We start from the raw sequence: 24674 nt of genomic DNA on the forward strand, positions 1-24674 counted from the left end.
TCGGGCCTAAGCCTTGAGTGTGGGGCTGTGCACATCCTCAGCAAGCTCTCCATGACATGTAGCTGAGGTTTGGGCCAGTACCACCAGATCTGATCGAGGCCACTGATTCTACAGACTGGCTCACTTGGATTTTATTGGCTCTGTACTAAAGACAGCAAGTCTGTGCCTTGAGACACAGCTTATCTGTTCAGGATCTCTGAAAGCAGGGCCCCACGGCCACAGAGCCTAGCTCTATGGAAGGCTGGTCCCCACCGGGTTGTCAAGGATGACATCATTCTGCACCTCCCCTCCCCTGGGATGCTTTCTATAACACCAGCATTCCTGGCATCCCTCTACAAGGTCCTTCCCAGGAAGAAAGGTGAGCTGTATGGATTCTCACCAGGGAAGGTGAGATCTCCATAGACACAAGCATCAACTGGCGCACCCATGAGCTGAGAGCAGCATATGATGGAGGTGTGGGGGAGCAGGGTGGACAATTTCCTTACGGTCACACCTGCTTATTTTCCATGTACAAGCCAGACTTCTGTGTGCACAGAAGGTACCTAGTTGGTGCCTCAGTACACAGCTTACCTGCTTACACTTGTATGTGTTTGCAATCATGCATGCATTTGTGCATATGTGCATGAAAGGTTGGCATGTATCCATGTAGAGACCAGGCATCATCCGTCCACTTTAATAACTGTGTTCTCTCTCTCCAGAGTGTTTTACGTTTCTTAATATTTAAAAGGCAAGGGACAAAGCCTCAATCCTTAAACTTTCCATAAGCTTCTATGCAAATGGAAGAGGGGGCAGGGACACAAAATAACTCTGAGGACAGAAATCATGGAAAAGAAGTGAGGGTTCTGCCAAGACAGGCAGAACACTGGAGCATGTACTAAATGCAGGCTTCATTTGTGTGTTTATTATACACTGTGAAGTAAAAGGAAGTCGTAAATCAACTGTCTTTTTAATGAAAGGAATACAAATGTGCCTAGCACGATTTGATCCCTAGAACCATCTTTAAAAAAAAAAATAGTAATGCAACTTAATTCTTTCAAAACTGATTTTTCCCTTAGCTCTTATAACAGCTAATCGAATGAGTATAAATCAAAGGTTCGCCTAAATGTGAATGTCAGTATGGATTGTATAAGGAGCTACAAAGTAAATACGGATTCTGGAAGAACAGAGACGTAATGTGAATCAAGTAAAAATGGGCTACCTGACACACACACACACACACACACACACACACACACAGAAAAGAGAGGGAGAGGGAGGGAAAGAGAGGGAGAGGGAGAGAATGGATAGATGGATGAACGGATGAATGAATGAGAGCAAACTGAAAAGAGCGAGGAGGGAAAGAGACAGACTGAGAGAGATTGAGAGACAGAACTAATGAACGTGAGAACAGAAGAGAGTGAAGGAGAGAGAGAGACTGAGAGACAGAGAGAGACTGAGACTACCTCCCTAACATCCCCGATTCTAGTACAGCTTTGTGGCTATCACAGGACATTACAGGTATCAGTCAAGCTAAATATGGAACAAGAGATGCATCACTTCAAACATAAATGCTCCTCTAAAAAATTGTATTTATTCTTACCTACAAAGCATAATAGCTAGAGTTTATGGACAATAGGATTTTCTTAAAATAAAACCAGTCCCATTGTCTTCTTATCACATAGGCCAGTAAGTTCAGGTAACTAAAACCAATCCAGTCCTCCCGCGGCCCCAGGCCAGATCTTCCTTCCTCCATCTCATTCATCCATGTTCACTATCACAAGGAGACCCACGCCCCAGATACTAACTACTGACTGATGCCAAGATTAAGTTCCAGAAACCAAATCTCAGCAGTCTTGTGAGAGGCAACCTCCCCGCACTCCACCTGCATCCCCTTCACAGGGAAGGGTAAGAAGCCAGAACTGACTGACAGTGGCACCAGCCTTCAATCTCGTCACTTAGGAGGCAGAAGCAGGGAGATTTCCAGAAAATCAAGGCCACCATGGTTTACATAGTAGACAATCTAGCCTGTCATAGTAAGACTCTGTCTCAAGAAAAGCAAGCAAGCTATAATGATGTAAGAGCCTTTGAGGCTGACAGGAGCTTGGTGCCTCTTGAGGGAGGGAAGACAAGAGAATCTGAATGAAGCCTTTATACTCAACACTCTAGCAGTTAACACCCAGGCAACCCTAAGTGCCTACCATCAACTCTGTGGTTAAGAACACTTACTATTCTCTGCAAGAGAGTCCAGTCAGAGGGGAGCAGATGCCCTCTTCTGACCTCAGCGGACACCAGGCTTGGATATAGTGCACATACATCACACAGGCAAAAACTCAGACACATAATATAAAAGTAAAAAGAGATGAGATAAGCGATAACTATCCAGCCCTGGCTAGCCTACAACTTGCTATGTAAACCAGGCTGGCCTTCAACTCACAGAGATCCTCCTGCCTCTGCCTCCAATTTAAAGTATCTGCCATCATACCTGAATTATATGCTATTTTTATAGGGAGGAAAAACATGAAAGACTAAAGGGTATCAAATACAATAAAAAGTTAAATGGTTATATAATTCCAATTTTTCTGAATGTATCATTATTTATATAAGCATAACTCATCAAAACTCCTATTTCTTAATCCCATATGACAGAGTTCTCAAGACAGACAACTACAAAAGCTGAAGAGATCTCAGCAGTCAGGGCACACACTGCACTTGCAGAAGACCCAGGTTCATTTCCCCAGCACCCACGCCACGGTTTATGACAGCCTTTTCCAGTTCCAGGAGAGTCTGACCTCTGTCTCCAAGGGCATTTGAACCCACATGCACATACCCACACACAGACATGTACACAGAATTAAAACAAAAATAAACCTCATTTTTTAGAGAAAACTTCACAGTCATCAGTTTCATGTACATAGAGAGAGTCCTACTAACTATTATTCTTTTAAACCGGAGCATGCACACCTGTTCCTTTTTTAGCAGTCTTGGGGAGAGAGCAAGACTCCTGGGTAAACAGCATCCCAAAGCCAATTGAACATAAGGACAGCATGTGGCAAGTCTAGTGTCCATCTTTTTCCCTAGATAGCAGCATGCTCTACAGAACTCTGCAGCTCAGCCAGGGCCTGCGACCATGCATGAGTCAATCTGCGGTTCGCTTAGACAGGAGGAGAGACGCGCACACACACCTTGATATGGTCCATCATAAGTTGCTTCTGGGCATATAAAAGGGAACAGTCTGGACACTTGAAAACAGACACCTTCTGGTTTTCAATGTGCTGGTCAAAGTGGCGATACAGCAAGGTCTGCAGGGTGAACACAGTGTCGCACATGGAACACTTATAGATTATTCTAGAACAGAAGAAGCGCAGCGAGATACAGTCAGTCAGCCTCATCGCACGTCAAAGCTGCTACTTAGCATCTAAGGGACTCAGGAGGTAGAAGCCATTGAGAGGAGACAAACGAGAACATTTTAGCTGTGAGGCAAGCTTTTCAAGACAACCGACATCGCTCAGTCACAGGGAAGTCTTTCGTTCTAAGACACACTTGGCAATGTTTGGTTAGAAATCTTAACCATGCTGCAATGGGCATGCTTGTACAAAACCTTCCGGTACTGTAACACACAGCAAGAAACATCAAAGTCAATCTCAATCTCTCTCTCTCTTCTCCTTCCCTTCATTTTTAAAAAAGATTGTAAAGGACAACACAACTGAACAGTGCATACTAACCCAAGAAAGAATGTGAAGTGATTTTTGGGGGGGAGGGGGGGAGGTCAAACAAAGCAATATAGCTCAATGGTGGTACCCTAACTAGAAAAAATAATTGATTAATGAATTAAAGGCATCCAAACTCTAATAATACTTGCATAGCCTGTCCTGAGCTTACATTTAAAATTAGCAATTTTTCACTTGAATATCATCCTTTCTATACCAATTTTAACACAGAAATCTGTATGCCAGTGCACAATTACAGAGATAAACACACACACACACACACACAAAAACCACACCCCACAGGAAAACCCAATGCTTCTTAAATATGGTTTACAGTGCCATAGAGCAGATGTTATTTCCTTACCTAATACATCATCGAAATCTGCCTCCTTAAACTAATATTTGGCAGACTGGAACCATCTAAGCAAATCTCTTCTACCCAGTTAGATCTCTCCTGAAGCTCAAAGCTCCGGTCCAGGTGTTTGGTGGGCCTGGGTGTGTGCGACACTCCCACTGTGTGCAGCTGTACTCCCACTGTGTGGACCGGGACACAGCACCCCTTCCTTACTCTTCCAGGTCACCCTGGTCATTAGGGGGGGAGGGGCTGTGAAACATGACTCCTTTGAAAGACTGGGACAGGCATTAAGAATCTAGGAGAGGCTGAGAAAAGAAGGGGAACTAACTGGCTGAAGAGAATGGGGGTGGAGGCGCACAGGGGAGGGCAGGTCAAGTGTGCTACAAAGCTAGAGAAATGAGGCCCACAGTTCTCCAGTGTGTTCTCATGAAAGCTCCTCACAGGGCTTCAAACTCTGCTGGACAATGTTGTCACAAACCTGCAATTCAGCCCAACATGGTTGTATATGTCTATATTTCCAACACTTGAAAGATGATGCAGGAGAGTTGCTATGAGTTCAAGGCCAGTCAGGTATACAGCAAATACCAACCAGGTCAGGACTAAACAGAAAGACTCTTATGTTAATGATGGTGGTGGTGGTGGTGGTGGTGATGGCAGCAATGGTGATACAATTTCTTTTACAGCTATAGTTTCCACTCTCTTTTCTCACAGAGGACTTTGAAATGTAACCAGGAGACCACACGTTTTCCTAAGGTCTTACCAAAGCAGCACTCTTTACCTTCAATACAGGTGGAAACGAAAAACCCAGCTCATTCTTACCAGGCTTTCCCTACAGAGCCCAGTGCTGTCCCCTGTGAACCTCACCATCACAGCACCAGGTATCCAAGGATGCTCAGTTCCTAGCTGTTGGAATTGATTAATGTGGGGAGCCTCAATGTCCATCCAATGAAATCAACCACCACATAGAGGATATTTTTGAAAGAAACTACTTATAGATTTCAGGAAAATTAAAACAAGGCAGTATATTAATTATGATATGTATACACTTCCTTCTTATTAATGGTTTGCTATATTTTTGTGTGTGTGCCACATGTATGCATATATGACACATATATGTGGGTGTCCTTGGAGGTCAGAAGGTGCTGGATCCCTGACAGAATTACATGCCACTGAGAGCCCCAGACTGAACTCAGGTCCTCCAGAAGAGCAGGAGGTTTTCAGGGCGTCTCCCCAGTTCCATGACCACATTTCTCAAATGTTAAAGAATTAGAAAAAATAGATTCACCACTGTCTCTGGGGATGATAAGTATATGTGCATGCTCTATTACTCTGCTTATTTTTATTTTATGGATTCCCTGTAATCAAGTTGCATGCATTTGGAAAAAGAAAACACTGGGATGTAGCTATGGCTTAGCCGACTGGGATGTAGCTATGGCTTAGCCGGTGAGTATGTATGTATGAGTATACGAGGACACACTTGCAAAGACCCAAGTCCCAGTATGGTTCCCATGTCAGGTTGCTCACAACTGCCTATAACTCCACCTCCAGGAAATCACACACACACACACAGAATTAAAAATAAATCTTAACAAAATCACAACAGGTATGGCTCTTCTTGGGAAAAGTTACAAAATCGCATGACAGAGTTACTTAGCATCTTTCTGAGGAAACAGAGGAATGAGTTGTTGGTATATTATCAAAAAAAAAAAACCTCTCCACGAAACACTAATGAGCCAGGAGCACTGCTGTGTTTCCAACAATCCAGCAAAGGCCGAAAGAGCTGAGCTCCAGGCTATCCTGGCGACACAGGGAGATCTCAACTCAAAAAGCAAATCCAAACAAAAAGTGCACTGAGTAAAGCAAAAGGAGAAGAGTCAGCCTTGAACCTCCTCCTGCAGAAATATGGCGGAAGCCAATCAAGCTCAGCAAAAGGTGACAGTGGCCGAGCAGCCGTTGTGACCCACTGAGAAGTTGTGTGGCCTCATTCTGTGATGCAGGGAAAGACAGGGAAGGTCACCCAAGAATGTTCCTTTGGAGTAAGGGGGTGTGGGCAGGAGGTGTTCAAGTCAACTGTTCTGGAGGAAGGACAGAGCTGGCAGGGGATGACAGTGACATCCTGAATAGGGGCTCTGTGTGACACCTTTTATGAGTGTGCTTTCATAAAGGGAAGGACAAAGGAAAGTAACAGGTCGTGATGTCCCGTTTCTCCCAAGGATGAAAGACAGACTGAGATATGAGCATGCCGGGCTGGACCAGGTCGTGCAAAACCAGGTACTCTGGAGGGAGGGTTCTCAGAACTGTCTCAGTACCCAGTTCTCAGTACTGCCACCATTTCTGTGGAGCAAGAACCATTAAAAGCTGCAGTGATTACTGCTGCTGCTACAAAGAGTAAGTAACAAAAGTATCCCACGCTCCCAAGTATGGTTTGAAGGGACAAATCATGAACATGGAGCAAACTACCTGAAGATAATGGGAAAGCCTCGGAGGAAAATCAGTCTGTAGCAAGAGAAAGGGGGAGGTTTTCCAAACTGGGGGTGGGAGGGACAACCCCTCGATGCAAAGGCAGAGATCAGCAAGGTGGTGGGTCGGGGGTCCACAGCGTTGTGTATATGTTGGGGGAAGGGTAATGCAGAGCTGGGGAGGCCTGGAAGAGCTTCTAAATCCTGTGGATAACATGAACAGCTAGATAACAAGACAGATGGGGTAGAGTGGGGTGGGGTGGGGTACCAAAGTATACTGCGGCCCCAGCTCTCCAGACACTGCTGGACATGTGTGGGAAACGAGAACAAATAAACTGGGGCTTGGGGCTCGGAGCCCTGGAACTGCTAATGGGAACTACTGATCAAATCCCAGCAGGCAGGAAGCACTGCTGTCCACAATGTAGCTGGTTCTCATAACCCTGGCGAGCTGACAGATACAACCTTCAGGTCCCATGTGGGTCAGAGTCATGAGGTCATTTGTTTGATGTAGCAATTAATTCCAGTGCCGAGGCCCTCTTCCGGAGGCCTAGGGGGACCTCGACCTTACTAATAGGGCAACACTGTAGGCTTTGTTTCTCAAGAGCTTGCTCCAAATCTGCCTCTTACACACACAGCTTTCAACTTAGGAACTCTCACTTCAGCCTGACACACGCATGCTCAAAATAACACACCTTATCCAGCAATCATTAAAGAGGGTTCACAGTGCCCTTTTAGACAGCAGGGAAACTATGCACACCCACATCCCAGAAAACAAGAAACAAAGCGCTTCCTGGGACACGGTACTTTGCAAGTTGAGGTGCTAAAACTGCAGCACCTGAGGTCTGTGTTCCCACATCTACATCCTCAGTGCAGAAATGGAAGTGAGGTGGATACTAACTGATGAGAAACTGAAGAAGTCATTTGGGTAATTCTGACTCGTTGCATGGCCACAATCATCCAAGTACTGCATCAAGGGTCAGCGCTGGAAGGCGCTCTGATTCCAAGACCACTGGCTTGTTTTAGTTAATTCCAAATGACCCCAAAATGGTCAGAGGATAAGTAGTTTTACATTAGCTTGAATGGGTGAGATAGCAAGGAGGGCAGTACCTCAGGCCTGAAGAACCCAGAGGTAAAGCAGCACCCACTGGAACCAGCTGAGGGCAGGGCTGGACTCAGCCAAGAGCGGACGACCAAGGACGGGACAAGCACAAGCTATTGCTGCTGACAGGCAGCTGCACTGGTCTGGGCTTCTGTCTTTCATGTCACCAATACGCCATTTTATTTTACAATTTAAAACACAGTAGTTTATGCCTATGTTTAGGAATTTGCTTATTAAAGAAACCTGAGAGTAAAAACAAACAAAAAAATTAAAGACTATATAAAGATAAAGCTGGCTCAGCGTGGTGTCACAGGCCTATAATTCAGCACTGGGGAGGGGGCTGGGGTAGGAGAACAGTGAACTGGAGGTCAGCTGGAGCCAGGCAGCTCAACCCAATCCCCACAAGGGGGGAAAGGCAAAGAAAACCGAAGTAGCATCTTCCTATGCAGTTTCCTTCTTCCTAAGGGGGAATCTGTCCTGACACCCCAGTGCGGTGGGTCCAGAACCACAGAGACTGCACACACACTCCCACCAGATGATGGCGTCTCCATCTCGACAGCACGTGCACGCTTACCTGTCACATCTCTTCATTGGGGGTGACAGATAACTAGCACTGACTTCACTGTCCTCATCCACTGCTTCTGGGAAGAACATTTGCTCATTTGCTTTAGCATATGGTGTTTATGAGGTCTAGGCCCGGAGCTTCTTCCCTAAAGGGAGCAAACAGTCTACTGCTTCTCTAGGGCAGTGCCCGCACCACACTCACCAAGCTACCTACGAAGGCTCACGACAGGCGGCACACAGAGCAGACAGGCTGGACGAGGGGGTTCACGTTATGATGAAGCAGGGCAGGAAGAGAGCCAGTGAGCTAGACCAGGGCACAATTTAGAACCTACAAAGAGCTTACTTCTAGAATTTTGCACTTAATAACCTCAGCCCATAGCCGATCTTGATTAATAGAAATTTAAACTGTGAATAAAGGATGGGGGGGGAAACTACATTCTGTAAAATCTCCCTTTAAGTAAAGCTATAAAAACTCTAGAGCTACTGTGCTCAAGCTTGAGAAATGTTGCTTTAACTTATCTTAATAGGCTACCAGTATTAAACTCTGTTTGCAGTTTATAACTACTGCCCAGGCAGAATATCTGATTTATCTGAATGAACAATCAGTAGCTATATTCATCATTACAAAAAGGCTGTGTTTTCCCAGAGTGAACACTGGAGACAAGTTCACTAATATCATCAATGCTTATCTCTGCAAAAAGATATTCAGTGGAATGCGAATCCCGTAATTTTCCCTTTGAAGATCAATACACAAAACACCAAGAGAAAGACTTATTTGAATAAATAGATTTTAACACTGTTTTACTAAACGGCCATTTGTACATATCTAATCCTATTTCCCCAAAATTAAAAAGTATTATATATATGTATATATATACACACACAAACACATACATGCATATACATATATAATATACATTTTACATATAATATATATATATACATACACACACATACACACACACATGTGTGATAAAGAAGTACAGGTATTATATTGCATTATCTACATCTCTTTCCCTTGTGGATCTTCAATGATGGAGTTACACACAAAAATACACTAAAATACTGGCACACCTAATCTAGCCTCCCTAGTAAGCACATGGACATAATGAACCCAGAAATAAAACGACCACCATCAAGCACACTGTGTGCACACATTCCTCACACAACAAGGAAGTGAGCACATGCTTACAGAGTTCCTCTACACTCCACACAGGCACCTTGGACTACAAACTTCAACCATTCCACCTCATTCTAATCTCCCAGACCATGGGGCTCAGCTGACCTGGCACTTAGAGGAGAGGTTGACCCAGATAACGGTCCCAGGCCACACCACCTGCAGATGGAGGAGCACCGGTCTGCCCCGTGCCCACACTCCTCCCTACCCTCCGCTGACTGGCCCCTGCAGCGGACAGGCATGTAGACCTGTCTGTTCAACAGCCCTAAAGCAAAAACAACATGAAGTAAAATCAAATTTACTTCCACTAATCAATAACCTATCCTAGCTATAAAGTTAAATCCAGTTACTAGTGTCCCCAGCTGACTTTGCCTTTTGAATATTGCTGGGAAAGGTGTATGCTACAATAAACAGACCACAGAAACATGGAGCATGACATAGTATGGGATTTCTGTTTGTATATTTTATAATTTTCCTAAAACTTACTTGCTAAAAAAAAAAATCACCTTAAGAATAAAATGAGTTAAGTATTCCTTTGCTGAGTGGGAACCAATGCTGAACGCATGAATAACAGGTAACATTTAAGGACAAAGACTTTCTCTGGAAAAGGTAGAACGACCTGCTGGGCTACGAGCAGAACTTTACACATCAAAGTTAACATAGCTGACAAACGTCCAGATTTTAAACTGTATTTGCTACAATGACAACCTCCTCTACATGAGCACTAGAGCAGCAGAGTAAAACTCAGCCATGGGGTGACTTACTTTGGTTCTCCTATCTTGACGCCAGGATGCTGCGTGTAGGCGTGGGAATGTGTACTTGGGGCAGACTTAAACGCCATTGGACAGATAGGGCACTTGTAGAAGACTTCACAGTGAGAGCCTTGAATGTGAGACTTCAGTGCAGCCACATCAGAGTACACAACATTGCAATGTACACATCTGTTAGAGAAACAACACTGTCATTAGCACAGACCACCAAACACCGAAGAGTGACGTCACTGTGTCAACAGGGTGACATGAACATATCTCACAGCCCGCAGAGGTTTCTCCTGGCTTTTGGAAAGTACTTTGCCTTTTCTGCTTGCAACACAGTAAAAGACAACTCTGTGTTTAAGAGTGTAGATTACAAAGTACAAATGGTCAGTGTTTGGAACATCTTTAACATTTTGAAGGAGGGTAGAGTGTGTGAGTGTGTGTGTGTGTGTGTGTGTGTGTGTGTGTGTGTGTGTGGTGAGGCTAATGGACCATGAGGGCCAGATCAAGACCAGGGCACACAGCAAGATCATGGAGATCCTGGATTAGGGAAGGCTATCATGTGCTGGACTGACTCTAGGGCCTGATATTACCACCTGTCCTAGTGCCATACAAAAGACCTTCCAATGGCAGAGGCCTTCGAATCTGCACCTACGTACCCTCAACAGAGGAACAAAGAAGGGTACATGAAAAGGGTATGACCCGAAGTCTCCTGGTACACACTGGTGTGGTCAATGTATCTTCTACCTGCATTGCATGGTGACCCAAAGGGTGATAAAAGTCAGCTACCAGGTTTTGTCTGCTGGAAAACAAATCTGACTGTGTTCATATTTGGTCTTTAAATTCCATCTTCTGGGTGGTGGTGCACACCTGTAATCCCAGCACTCTGGGAGGCAGAGGCAGGCGGATTTCTGAGTTCGAGGCCAGCCTGGACTACAAAGTGAGTTCCAGGACAGCCAGGGCTATACAGAGAAACCCTGTCTTGAAAAAACCAAATCCAAAAAAACAAACAAACAAAAAAACCCAAAAAACAAAAAACAAAAAAACCTTCCATCTTCTGCAGAGTCAGCATCTCTGAAACAACAGGCGGTGAACTTCTGGATTTCTGAAGTATGGCAATCAGCTCACTCCCTGATAAAATCTAAAATCTAACCAAAAAAAAAAAAAACTTCAAAACTACAATACCCACCCAACCCACTCATCCCTCAGCAATACTGGTAACACCTCCATTTGATCATGGACTCTTCTTGCTTCACATATGGAAATGTAAGAATGTTCACCACAGCTCTCGGGAACAATCTGAGAGAACACGCCTCACGTGTGTCTGGGCAACCATGTTCCTAGTCATGCATATGCAAGTCACCTAAGAAAGAAATCTGCTGGCAGGGCCAGCCCTCCAGGACACCATGCCAGACACTTCTACCCTTCCCGGCTTAGAGGCACACAGACCCATGGAGGTATCTCCTGTAATGCTACAGAGGGCGTGTTCTACAAAGAAGAGCACAGAAGGCTTTTCAGGCATTTTTAGAAAATCACAGGGTAGTCTTAGTTGCATTGTGTTTGGATTTTGGAGGTGTTTGTTTGCTTGTTTCATTTGTTTGTTTGTTTGTAGACAGGGTTTCTCTGTAACCCTGCTGTCCTAGAATTTGCTGTGTAGAGAAGATTGTCCTCTAACTCAGAGATCGCCTGCCTTTGCCTCCCACATGCTAGGACTAAAGGCATGTACCACTACCACCAGGCAGTTTCATGTCTTAGGGCACACTGTGCAGTAATACACTAAAACACTGTACAAGAGACGAACAGGAAAGCCCACTGTCTTATCAGGAGCACTGATCTCAACACAGAAGTCAACTGAAATTCTTCTGGGTCACCTTAGATATTGTCCTGAACAAGTTCATGCTCCTGTCTGCAGTTACTTGTTTCTAGAATAAGAACTAAACAAAGCATTTTAGTCCCACCTTCCCCTAGAAGCTAGCGAATACAGGGGTCAGGGTACTTACTGCAAGAGCTCAATTCCTGGCCTTGGTGAGAAGACCCACAGAGGAAATCAAGCACATCCAGGCATGTGTGACCACAGACAGATACGCTACTATCTGAGGCTGGGGCTGATGATTCCACCTGTTCCAGTGCCACCCGAATGCAGCCCACACATCTTCCCATCAAACACGGGACTAGGTTGCATTTAGAGCAAAAGACCAAGACAAAAATGAGCAAAGAAACGTGCGCTGCTGCTCCGGGCGCTCCAGAGCGACTTGGCACAGGAGAAACCTTCATGGACACAAGCAAAGTAAAATATGGTTTTGAGTTGGCAGCAGAAGTGACAGGGACTCGGTCAGTCTAAAAGGTACCACAGAGGGCAAGGAAAACAGGGAACAGAAAGGACAGGATTGGTCCAGGGCAAGAGAGGCCAAGGAGTGAGGATTTCAGAGACCCTCTTATGTATCACAATGCTACAAAGCATCGGCCTCACAAGTTCTGGGATGATAGGCATGTGCCACCATACCTAGCTCTCTTATTATTTTTTGATTAAAAAATGTTTACAATATACAATCCTCTAATAATCTCTTCCTAAATGTATGTAACAGGAGGCATGAAAATTCAGAAGAATACTTGACTTTTCTTTGTAATTGATTGACATTTACTACACATTAAGCAGAATCCAGACATGACTGGTCAGTATTTAAGAGATAGACACAATAGGACCTCCCTCAGAAGGAACAGATGCAGGGTTGGGAGCCTAAAGAAAATCTCTAGAAAGAATATACAGAGACAAGGGGGCAGGGCAGGAAACAAGGCAGGACCAACAGGTCGCCAAACCCAGTCAAGAAACACTAACTACTTCATCACTTAAAACAGTAGGAGGACTGGGCATGGTAGCACTGGATTTTAGTCCCAGGCTAAACTATTTCAAGGCAGCTTGGGCTACAATATAAGACCTTTCATCAAAAAAGGAGGGTGGCAGGAAAGGGCAGGGAAATGTTTTAAGTTTTTATATTTTTTTCTGAAGAAGTCAACATAAGCCAGGCAGTAGTGGCACAGGCCTTTAAACCCAGAGCTCAGAAGAAAGAAGCAGGAGGATGTCTGAGTTCAAGGCCAAAGGTCTACTGACTGAGGTCTAGGACAGCCAGGGTTATACAAAGAAAGAATCCCAAAAACAAAGGAAGAAGGGGAAGGGGGGGAAGAGAGGGGGAGAGAGAAACAGAGACAGAGACAGAGAGAAGGAAGGTAAGAGGAATCAACATGAACTAAACTTCCCAATAAACAAACACAGCAGGTGGATACCTATTGATAATCCAGCTTTAGAGAATCAGATGCAGGCGGGAGGCCAGCCCAGTCTACTTAGCTAGTTCCAAAACAGCCAGGAGTTCAGAGTAGGATACTGCACCAATAGCAAATACACAAAACCCTCAAATTTTCCTTATTTGGATACCCTCCAGTCTAACAGGGAAAATCTATAGTTAACAAAAATGACAAATTTTGAAATGTGAAATTGAAAACACCCAACTTAAATTGCCTGGGACACATGAAGGACAGAACACATTCCATGGTAAGGTGCGGGCTTTCTGTCAACACGTAAGGTTCCAGTGTTAGGACAGACACCAGGAATAGCTCTGGGCACAGAAGCCCTCCGTTCATTCCGATCTAGCCTTTGTTTCACTGAGCGAGAGGAACTCCGGGAACAAATAGCATTCAGTCGAGATCAGCAGCGCGCGCACACAAGCCGCACAGCTGCTTCCCTGGCTGTGTACAGAAGCCACTCACAGATTCCAAGCATGTGGTAAGAACCAAAGTACCGTTCTGTGTGGGTCTGTGGCAAGCTAGCACAAAGGAAAAAAAAAAAACAAAAAAAAAACAAATAAACCCTGATTTCTTGTTTTCTAAACTAAAGGTTTCCTCCCAATCCAGGTTAGATCTCAATCCATAAAGGATTTGTGCACCATAAATGTGAAGGCATAAGATTAAAGACAGTTAGAAAACTAAGCAGAGGGAGGCTGGAGAGATGGCTCAGCAGTTAAGAGTACTGGCTGTTCTTCAAAAGAACCTGAGTTTAATTCCAGGCACCCAGCTGGGCATAGTGGTGTAAGCCTTTAATCCCAGCACTCGGGAGGCAGAAGCAGGCAGATTTCTCAGTTCGAGGCCAGCCTGGTCTACAGAGTGAGTTCAGGACTCACTCTGTCTCGAAAAACCAAAAAAAAAAAAAAAAAAAAAAAAAAAAAAAAAAAATTCCGGGCACCCGCATAGCAGCTCACAACCATCTGTATGTAACTCTAGTTTTAAGAGCTCTGAGCTCCTCTTCTGACCTCATCAGGCAATACACACACATGGTAAGCAGACGTACATGCAGGCAAAACACCTACGTGCATAAAATAAAAAGAAATAAATCTTAAGAGGAAGAAAATGGGGGAAAAAAAATTGAGCAGAGCCACCCAGGAATTAGTGATCTCGGAACATAAATCAAACTAAAAGTCATCAAACTACACCAATCTTTCTAAAACTCGTGAGGGAATTAGGACTGAGCAAAACCACTGCACATTAACAGTCTAATCAAACATTAAGATAAATGTGTGACACCTCTGCTAGAACAAAGACATTATGTCACCCAAGACAGTCCCCTGAGGGATTTTCATGAGATCAAGGTAAGTGGGATGGGACCTGTTTTAAGAAGGTAACAAAGTCTGAGAACAGAGTAGATCATCACCTGACACTGGCTAAAGTAACATGAAAGGTGCCAGATGTCAAAAATAAATATCTGGGAATCTCCAGGGCCAGTGCAAAGATGAAGAGGCTGGAACTGTGGGGGAGGAGGCAGGAGGGGAGTTTCAGAGGGGAAACTCCAAAGATGGATATCAAAGAAGGTTATTCACCGGACCCTCCTGTGTGGTTACAGCAATCCATCACGCCTGTATTTATGGAAAGGAAACAGGTAAGAGGCACAGGAATGCACAGAAGCCCTGTAGAGGATAAGTAAGAACGACAATAAGCACAGTGGGAAGAAAGGATGCAAGGGATGCTGATCGTGGCCAAGCTCCGGGCGTGCACTCACCTCACCCTCACCCTCATCTGTACAGACTGGCAAGGCTATCGTGACATTAAAGGATTCAAACGAATCACCTCAACTACCAATACGCTAGGTTCCCAGAGACTACTGCTCCTGTGAGCTGTAGTGTCACCAGATAACCCTGAGAATTACACATGTGCACAGGCCCGTCAAATCGCAGTGCAGTTATCAGTGAACGACATACTGACCGAAAACCAACTCTCCGTGTGTAGTGCAGACAGTTCCTGGTGACGTGGTTCTGGAAGTGCACCGACCTGCAGATGGCCCCACACTCGGGGCAGGTGTAGGGAGATTTGTGCTGATGGATTCTCTGGTGTGAGGCATAGCTGCACTGGTTAGGAAGCAGCATCTGGCAGACAGTGCAAGTCTTCTAAATAAACCAAAGGGGGAGATACGATTGGTCCTGCTGGGCACGGCTGGTATGCAAATCACCTTAGTCAAGCTGTACAGTTAGTTATGCGTCTCATCTTAAAACACTGCTATAAAGGACTCTACTGCCCAAGGGAAAAGCAAACCTGAAGGTTACATGTTTAATGGAAAACTTTCACCCTGTAAAACAAAAAATGAGAAGAATTACGGAGGCAGCCTTATGCTGAAGTGTGAGCTAAAGAAAACACCGCTTTAATGTTTCTAGCTCTGTCTCTTTTGCATTTTTGTCCCAGAGCAAAGGGTTAGACAAGGTCTTTCTGTAATCTGTGCTCAAAGATAAACTCTACACAGCGCACTACCGAGCTCACAGACCCATCAGGAGCTCCAATTCCTACAATCCAGAACTTGCCTTAGGAGAAAAAAAATTAACCCCAGTTAATCTAATTTCTTAAATTCAGGAACACAAAAAGAATGGCTTAGGAACTGGTTTTCTTCTTATACCTAAGTTGGCCTTCAAATGGATGAACTGGTCATAATGATTTATAATTGAAGTCAAAGCACCCAAGCCCAAATACATAAATTTGGACATTAAACTGAAATTTGCAGAGCGTAAGATATTTTACAAAGCTTAAAATCTGACTATATTAAAATAAAGACTGAAATCACCTTCAGAGAAAAATATTTCATGAATTACCAAAAAAACCTAAATAGCTTATTTTAAATATATTTTTATACAGTCAATATAAACTGACTACCATACTGAATGAAAACAAGTTCAGGAGAATGAAATGCACACAGTCCTCAGATATTTGTCCTAAAACAAATGCTGCTTACATTCTGAAATAAACCATCTGCATTAAAGTCAAAGAAAGCCTCACACTATAGATTTTTCTGAGATTAAAATTACCTTCAGATTTGACAGCAATTTAAAAAACATTTTTTAATTCTTCGTAGTTATTTTGAATGAAGCCCAAAAATGTAAGTTTAGGCCTTGTATTATGTAAAAGTGTAAATTTAGTGACTTATATTAACAAATAAGCAAAACTCATTTGAAAGTTATTTCTTGGCTTTTCTCCTGAAAGGACTAAGATACAAGTTTTATCCCATAAAATGTTTATTACAATCACAGAGTAAGAGCAGTACAGGCAGCATTGATAAGGTTAATGTCACTAACAGATGCCACTCCTAGGAACACATTCTTCAAAGGTTAAAACTTGCCACAACAGGAAAACCAGTGGACAGCATCACTGGCTAAGAGCCTGCTGCCGGGACACAGGCATCGCAGTCACTCGCTTCTTTGACTATGGTCTTGTAGCTTCCGTCACAAGCCATTATCCCAGGCGAGAATTATGGCGTCTGCACTCCCAAGGGCATCCCAGGAAGCACACTTACTTGGAAATAAAACTCATGCTTTCATTTCTCAAAGAAGTCAAAAACCATTATACATACATGTCTACACATACACATATGCACACAGCCATAGCTGAACGCACACACTCATGTATGCATATACATATAAATACACATACAGACATGGGTCAGCTCCATTTCACCAAGAGCCGAGCAGTGAGTTAAGTCCTTTAAATACATGAGGAATTTTATATAGATTTAAATATTAATACATTGTATCACTTATCTCTCATAATCTATGAAGTCAGTAACACCTCCATTTCACAGACGAGGAGATAAGGCTTAATGACATAGCGTGCCCTACGTGCTACGAAGTGCAAGCAGCAGGAGTCCATCCACAGGCAGTGGAAAGGGCGGAATGGGGGTCACAGAAACTGGACAACCACAAAACACCAAGTTGAAGAGCTTGAAAAATAAAACAGAATGCCAAGGATGACCCGTTGTGTTAAGAGAAATCAGTGTCTCTCTCCCCACGGCTTCTCCTATCTAAAGCACTGTGATTATACTACTTTTATAATAATAGTACAGAGCCAAAAGAAAAGAAAATCTCAACGCACGAGGGCCATATGTTGCATTACAGCTAAACACTTACATTATCATCCATCATGATTTAATAACAAACAGTTGCTCTTTACAATACATAGAAAATACACAACTTGTTCTATCGCCAGCACTGACATCACCATTACCACAACTCCCTCTCTCCCAACTATGCACAGCCAGTAGCTGAGGCTCCCCACCCACATTGGACCCAGATGGAGAGTCCGGCCTCAAGTCAAGTACAGTGAGTCCTGCAGCTCTTAGGGTGGGAGGTGTGGCCACTGATCACAGCTGAGGCACGGGGATCTCACCTACAGTTTACACAGTCACACACACAGTTGTGCAGAGCCCACACCCTCTCCTGGTTACTGTTGCATGCCCCGCCTCCATTCCACTTTGCATTCCATTCAGAAGCACTCTCCTCGATGTCTGCATACTACCCGCGTTTCTGAACTCTTAGGACACTGTTTACTTAACTATTCGGCCTCAGGTTGCATAACTGTCCTTGTTGCAGAGAGTGGAAGCACCAAAGGGCAGAGAGATTCCACTAGCTCTTCTGGGATGCTTTGAATACACGACAAAATGCACGTTCTCTGGGCTTAGAGGTTACAATGAGCACAGTAGAGCATGTGGATTCTTTGTGGTTTAACAGAATCTGACTTTCCCTTCCTTTTTGTTTAAAGTCAAAGAAATTTTTCCTTAATTGGCACAAACTGAGGCTGCTCGTCAACTCAGTAGGAGAACCAGCAGTTTAGCTCAGCAGTGCGTGGCCTGTAAGAGAAATCAGAAGAAATACATATGTGGATTTATGTCTCTGAAAAGTAGCCTTACTGTCCTCAGAACATGCATAAAGTTTGTGATGCTTAGGCAAAGCAGCTAATTTCTCCTCTGGGGCAGCCTCATTTGCTCAGGGAACAGCTTTTTTTTTTTTTTTTTTTAAAAACTAATCTTACTTGTCAACAGTAAAGCAGCACTAGAAAGCTAGGAAAGGTGGCTGAAAGGTCAATCCCCTTGAACCTGGTGGGCCAGCGGCCAGGAGCCTGAAATTGAGCACAGGATAGAGGAGGGGACAGGCCTGATGTCCCTTAAGAGGTTGGAATGTGGGGCTCAGCACTGGCTTTGAGTAAGTGAGGAATTACCTGAGCAACAGGGGAAACAATTCTTTGCTTCAATTTGTTCTTTTAGGGAGAAATACAGTCAGGGAAAAGTAACAGGGGAAGGGTGAGGACGTCTAGAGACAAGCACACAGAGCATCCCCTCACCAGTAAACTTAGAGCTCAGGCCTACAACACACAGGATGAAGAAGCCAGAACACTGCAGCTGGGGGGCGGGGCGGTCAATCACTGCTGCCCTCGCTCTGATCCAGTTCCACACCCTGCATCTACAGTTGGAAATGGCCACGGTAAGCACAGCAGCTTCTTTCCTGGGTGTCAGCTTCAGTAGCTCAGAGAAAGCACTTTACTTCCAGATCTCATTTAAATGGGAATGACACAAAGCATGTATCACACAAACTACATACTATGTATGCCCTTTGTCCCCAGAGCTAGTGAGCAGTTGTTCCCAAATCACTTGTCACTATCGAAATTCCTAGCAAGAGCTGGCTGGCTAAATGAGGTAATAAAGACGCATGGCAAACACACATACTTAAGATGATTACTTTGAGAGAATATAAGTTCCCTAAGAGTTAGCAACACTACCATGTAAACTGGGGCATGATAAAACCAGCAGTTTGGAGAGCAGTGCCAAAAAGTCTTCATCTGAAAGCCAGTGGCTCACATCTGTAATCCCTGCATTTGGGCAAGAGCATCATTAGTTCAAGATCAGCCTGGGGAGCAGCAAGCGTCTGTCTAAAATGATAAAGTCCAAGGACTGTGGGTACAACTTGGCAGTGATGCACCTATCTAGTGTGCCTAAGACCTTGGGCTGACTCTGAAACAGGGGTGGGGTGGGGGGTGGGGGTGGGGGATGGGCTGGAAAGGAAGAGGAGAGGCAAGGAAACTTAATCTTCTGACAACGATGGGGGGATGAGACTCGAGATGGCTCAGTAGTTAAAAGTGCAGGACCATATCCCAACACACATATTAGGCAGCTCACAACTGACTATACCTCCAGCTCCAGGGGGGTCTGACCTGCTACACCTGCCTGTACATGCTTGAACACACACACATATACACGAGCACTCACACACAGGCACACACAGTTAAAAATAAATTTATCCTTTGTATATTATTTCTCTGTATGTGTGTACATATGCATAGGTATAAGAATATGGGCCTGCATGTATTATGTGTGTGTACATATGTATAGGTATAAGAATATGGGCATGTACGTGTGTGTGTGTGTGTGTGTGTGTGTGTGTGTGTGTGTTATAAATATATAGGTATAAGAATATGGGCATGCACGTGTCATGTGTATGTGTGTGTGTGTATATATGTGTGTGTGTGTGTGTGTGTGTGTGTGTGTGTGTGTGTGTGTATAAGAATATGGACAGCACGTGTCACAGCATCCATGTGAAGATCTGAGAACAATTTGCAGGTTTGGTTCTCCCCTTCGGGTATGGAAGGTTCCAGGGATTGAACTCAGGCCCTCAAGCTTGGTGAGACAGGTACATTTACTGCTGAGCCATCTCACCAGCTCCAAAAAATTAGAAATATATTTTTAAATTGCTTAGAGGAACTGAAGAGGTGACTCAACAGTTTAAAGAGGCACTGGCGGCTCTTGTAGAGGACCCAGCACCCATGTTGACTTACATTACAGCCAGTTCCGGACCCTCTGCTCTGACCTCCATAGACACGATGCATGCAAGTTCTGCAGACGCCATACACATAGTATAATTTTAAATACTAAAAAGAATCCTTTAACAGCCCATCAAGTTCTTGAGACTGAAACAAGGAATCAGCCTCTAAAAGTGAGAACCAGACAGAAATGCCTTCCGTACCTGCTGCACTCCTGAGGCCAACACCTAAACAAGCCCAAGGCTGCACTCTGGGTTCCTCAGGTTCCCAACGGTCAAGCAAGTCTTACATCCCAGGAATGTGACAAAATGAAGGAGAGGAAATGAGCTGGCAAAGAAGGAGACTACCTAGCTCCGTCACTAGCCGGACATTCGTTTTTCCAATTGCAAAATAAAAGAGGCGTCCAAAGAGCCCGTTAGAGTCTGATTCTACAGTGATGTGAAACCTATGGAAACACGTTTATGACTAAGAACATGTGCATGTGTGAAGGTCAGAGGCTGACATGAGGCATCTTCCTCAAGCCTTCTCCCAGCTTCTTTCACTGGGACGTGGGGCTCACAGTATGGCTGGACTGACTGGTCCGTTAGTCCAGAGTCCTCGTGCTGGGCTCCACCTTGGGACTGGGCTGGGCTGCCCACCAAGCAGCCCACATTTGGCTGAATTTCGTCATGCTTTACTAAGAGGTGAAGCGTGGCGTTCCGGCACATCTTAGCTTCAACTTTAACCCTGCAGACATCAGTTCTTGGGCCACTTCACAGGCAGGACTGTTTCTCTGGCCTCTCTATGCAGTCAGTGCCTTACTTGAGGTGCCCAGAGCAGGTGTTATACATCAGGCAGTGAAAAGGGAGCCCCAGACTGTAGCCTGTGTCTGTGAGTGCAAGAGTGTGCCTGAGAGTGCATGTGAGCACAAGTGTGCATCTTGAGTGTGCATTTGAGTGCATGTGTGAAATTGTGTCCCTGCCCACAGCTCTGTTTTCATTGCTCCGTCCCATGCTGTAAGGAAGTGATGATCCTCTCCCTCAGAAGCAGAAGCCCACCCAAGCCACGTGCTGAGAACCCTGGACCACATCACCTGCCACATAAGATAAAATCCCATGACTCAGACACAGGCATGAACAGTGTAAGGCAAGAAGATCTACACATGTCCTCTATGACAAGCCAGCTCTTTCCACATAGACTGCCAGGCATGGCTGAGCATGGTTCCAGCTCCTGAAAAAGAGGTGTTCTACTGCTCTGGGGTCACTGGAGGTTTCCTAGGGGTCGTTCATAAATCCTGGGAAGAACAACAGAGACTGGCAGAGCCAGGCTCAGAAATGTCATGGGCAGTCTCTGAAGGCTGAAGGCTGTGAATGGCAGGGAGCCGTGACCGACCCAGACACAGCCAAATTCTCAGGAAGAAATCCTCGCCAGGCTCAGAGAAGCACAGGAAAGGTAAAAAGGGCCCTGGTGGCTAGGGGTGCAGCACCCTGGGAGGGGGACTGCCTAACTAACAGGAAGGACTCTCTGTTTCCATCCCCAGCACTGGAGGGAAAGGAAACTAAGGGAGCCAGGGCTGAGGAGAAAGGCTGAGGGCTGAGGAGAAAGGTTGAGGGCCAATCACCAGGCAGGAGAGGAAAAGGTGTCTGAAAGATGGGGCTGAGGGGAAAGACTGACACTGGGTAGAGAATGGCCAGTCAGAGAGAAATCCCTAAAGAAATATATGACGTGGAAAAAGGAAACTATCTGCCGTGAGGAAGCGGGGCAGGAAGAACGACAGACAGGGCAAATAACACTCAACAGAAAGATGGCCATGGAAAGCCACCGTGAATTTATTTCTTTGTATGTTAAAGAGCCCCAATGGGAACCTAATCTCATCCACAGGAGCTTGGGTAGAACAGGAGAACAATGCCAGACCTCACCTTAAAGACAGAGTGCCTGGAACACGGTTAATGCAGATGGATGGATCCCTGTGGGTTTGAGGCCAACGTCTTCTACATAGCACGTTCCAGGATAGCCAGAGCTATACAATACAGGGACCTGGACTCAAAAAAAAAAAAAAAGAAAAAGAAAAGAAAAAGAAAAAGAAAAAAGGTAGGGGCTGGGGAGACGGCTCAGCTCTTCCAGAGGTTCTGAGTTCAATTCCCAGTACCCAAGTGATGGCTCACAGCCATTTGTAATAGGATCTGATACTCTCTTTTTCGGTGTGTCTGAAGACAGTTACAATTCACATAAATAAAATAAGTCTTTAAAAAAAGATACAAATAAAAACAAGACAAAGCTTGGTGTGAAATTCTAGCACAGGGAGGCAAAGGGTCCTAATTTCAAAGTCAGCCTGGACTACAGAGCAACATCTTGTCTTAAGCTAACTACAAAGCAAAGTGGAGAACTTCCTCTTCCAGAGAAATGGAGCCCAAGTGTCCTTTCCTGTCCTCCCACTGGGGACAGTTGGACACCGAGGCGTTAAGACAGAAAACATCCAAGCTCAGAAAAGAGGACAAGAAGCCAACCTGGCCGGAGAGCAGAGGCCGGGCTGGAGCGCCCACCTTTGCTTTACTCTCATACAGCCCAGGCTGGAGCTGAGGACGCCAGAGACACAGAAATGAAGACAGACAGCCCCACCCCCACCCCACCCCCACCCCACCCCCAGGAAAGCGGCACAGGGGCAGGGCAGAGACTTAACTGTGTACCAGGCCCCCCAGAAATACTGTGGCCACCAGCCATGCCAAATCCCACCTCCTGAAACTGGAATGAATCCCAAAGACCGTGCCCAGATAGCGTCAAAGAGGGAAGCAGGGGAACCGGAAAATGAGCCCCTTCACCAACCCATTCCAAAGAAAATGTAAGTGCCCACAGAAATACCCAAGCTTTCACTGGAGAACCTACTAAAGCATTTAACGAGACACTAACTCCAGTCCTGCTCACTCTCATGAGGAACACAGGGCAAGAAGAAACATTTCTCAGTTCACTCTACAAGCTATTAGTAACCTATCCCACCAGATGAGGACAAGGGGACACCAACCTACATGAACGTAGATGCGGGAGGGCCTCAGCAAAGCAGCATTCACAGCACAGCCCACGGGCCACACAGCCTGACCAGGAGCAACTCCCTGGAGTATGGCTATCTCCATACCTGGGAAATCAGCTGAACCCCCAAACTCTGAAACCAATAAACCCAAGAGAATCATAGGATACACAATAAATAAACAACATTGATTTCTCTATATACTATCAATGGACTTATGCACAGGAAAATTAAAATTGTTTTAAAATAATAAATTTCAGGTGGGGATTCAGGTTAGCATATCTTGAGCTCTGCGTTTCATCCCCAGTACCACATAAACAACTAACTGATCATTCAATCAAGCAACCAAAATCTATCAAAACCTGAACAGAACATAGATGCTAGAAAACAAAAGCCATCTAGAGATGTGAACACGTGGGGCCAGGCTGTGTCTGAGGACTAACACTCAGCACATGCAGATACCAACTCTCCCTTCTTTGAAGTACTTTGTACTTCACACTTTAACCTCATTTCTGTCATGGGGCTGGCACGGTTTCCTTGTAGATAGTCCTACTTCATATGGGAGGCAAGTGAATAGGACCCTTGAAGTAAGCCTGGGGCAGAACAGTCCACTCTACTGAGGATACTATGTACCAAGAGCTTCAAGCCCGGTGTATGGAGAGAGGGACAGACACACAGACCGGTAGACACCCACAAATATGCCAGTGACAATCTGACAAAGGTACACACCATTCCCAGAAAGGAAGACAGCCTTTTCAGCAAGCGATAGTAGAGAAAGTGGTCACACACTGGCTAAAAAAAATGAGCGGCCTGGTCGGGCTCCTACAACAGCTCAAAACGCCTTACAGGCACAAACGTGGAACATGAAACTAAAGACCTTTGGGATGCCTGGCATGGGACGCTTGTTTTCAACCTTCACATTCGGAAGGCAGAGGCAGGTGCATCTCTACATAGCAAATTCCAGGACAGGCAGGGCTACATACGGACCCTGACTCAAAAATAAAAACAAACAAAAACAAGATATAAGGTAGAGGGACCTGGAGAGATGGACAGAAGTTAAGAGCTGGTTGCTCTCACAGAGGCCGAGGTTCAATCCCCAGCATCCGCATGGGCACCAGGCATGTACGGGGTACACAAAGCACTCCTACACATAAAACAAATATTTTAGGAACATTCTAAACATTACAGTGGAGAGCAATAAGGACATCACTAGACATCGACCCCCTGATGACACACACAAACACACACGTGCATGAACACATGTACAGGTGACCATGAGCACAGACACATGTCTTAAAATACTTAATTTGAATGTGGTCTGCCTGCATGTATGTATGAGCAACACATGCATCCAGTACCCACAGAGGTCAGAAGAGAGCATCAGATGCCCTGGAAAGAGTTACAGACAGTTGTGAAGGCCACGGGTGAGAGCAAGCCAGGGTCCTACCCAGGGCACCAAGTGCTC

The 24674-nt window shown here is 45.0% G+C and overlaps 1 protein-coding gene across 4 annotated transcripts in view; it reads right to left on the minus strand.

Moving 5' to 3' along the window:
* Znf532 (zinc finger protein 532) overlaps positions 1 to 24674 on the minus strand; it is a 106826-nt gene that overhangs the window by 33057 nt on the left and 49095 nt on the right. For 3 of the 4 annotated variants that reach the window (XM_052155576.1, XM_052155575.1, XM_052155574.1), the window contains 3 exons: positions 15343 to 15524; positions 10105 to 10281; positions 3162 to 3324 (listed from right to left, as the gene is read on the minus strand). The exons of the other annotated variant lie outside the window; for it this stretch is intronic. In XM_052155576.1, coding sequence (XP_052011536.1) covers positions 3162 to 3324; positions 10105 to 10281; positions 15343 to 15524 — 522 coding nt within the window. The remainder of the gene's footprint in view (positions 1 to 3161; positions 3325 to 10104; positions 10282 to 15342; positions 15525 to 24674) is intronic. 4 annotated transcript variants of the gene reach the window in all.

The sequence above is a fragment of the Apodemus sylvaticus genome, chromosome 13, assembly GCF_947179515.1.
Source record: "Apodemus sylvaticus chromosome 13, mApoSyl1.1, whole genome shotgun sequence".
Taxonomy (NCBI): Eukaryota; Metazoa; Chordata; class Mammalia; order Rodentia; family Muridae; genus Apodemus; species Apodemus sylvaticus.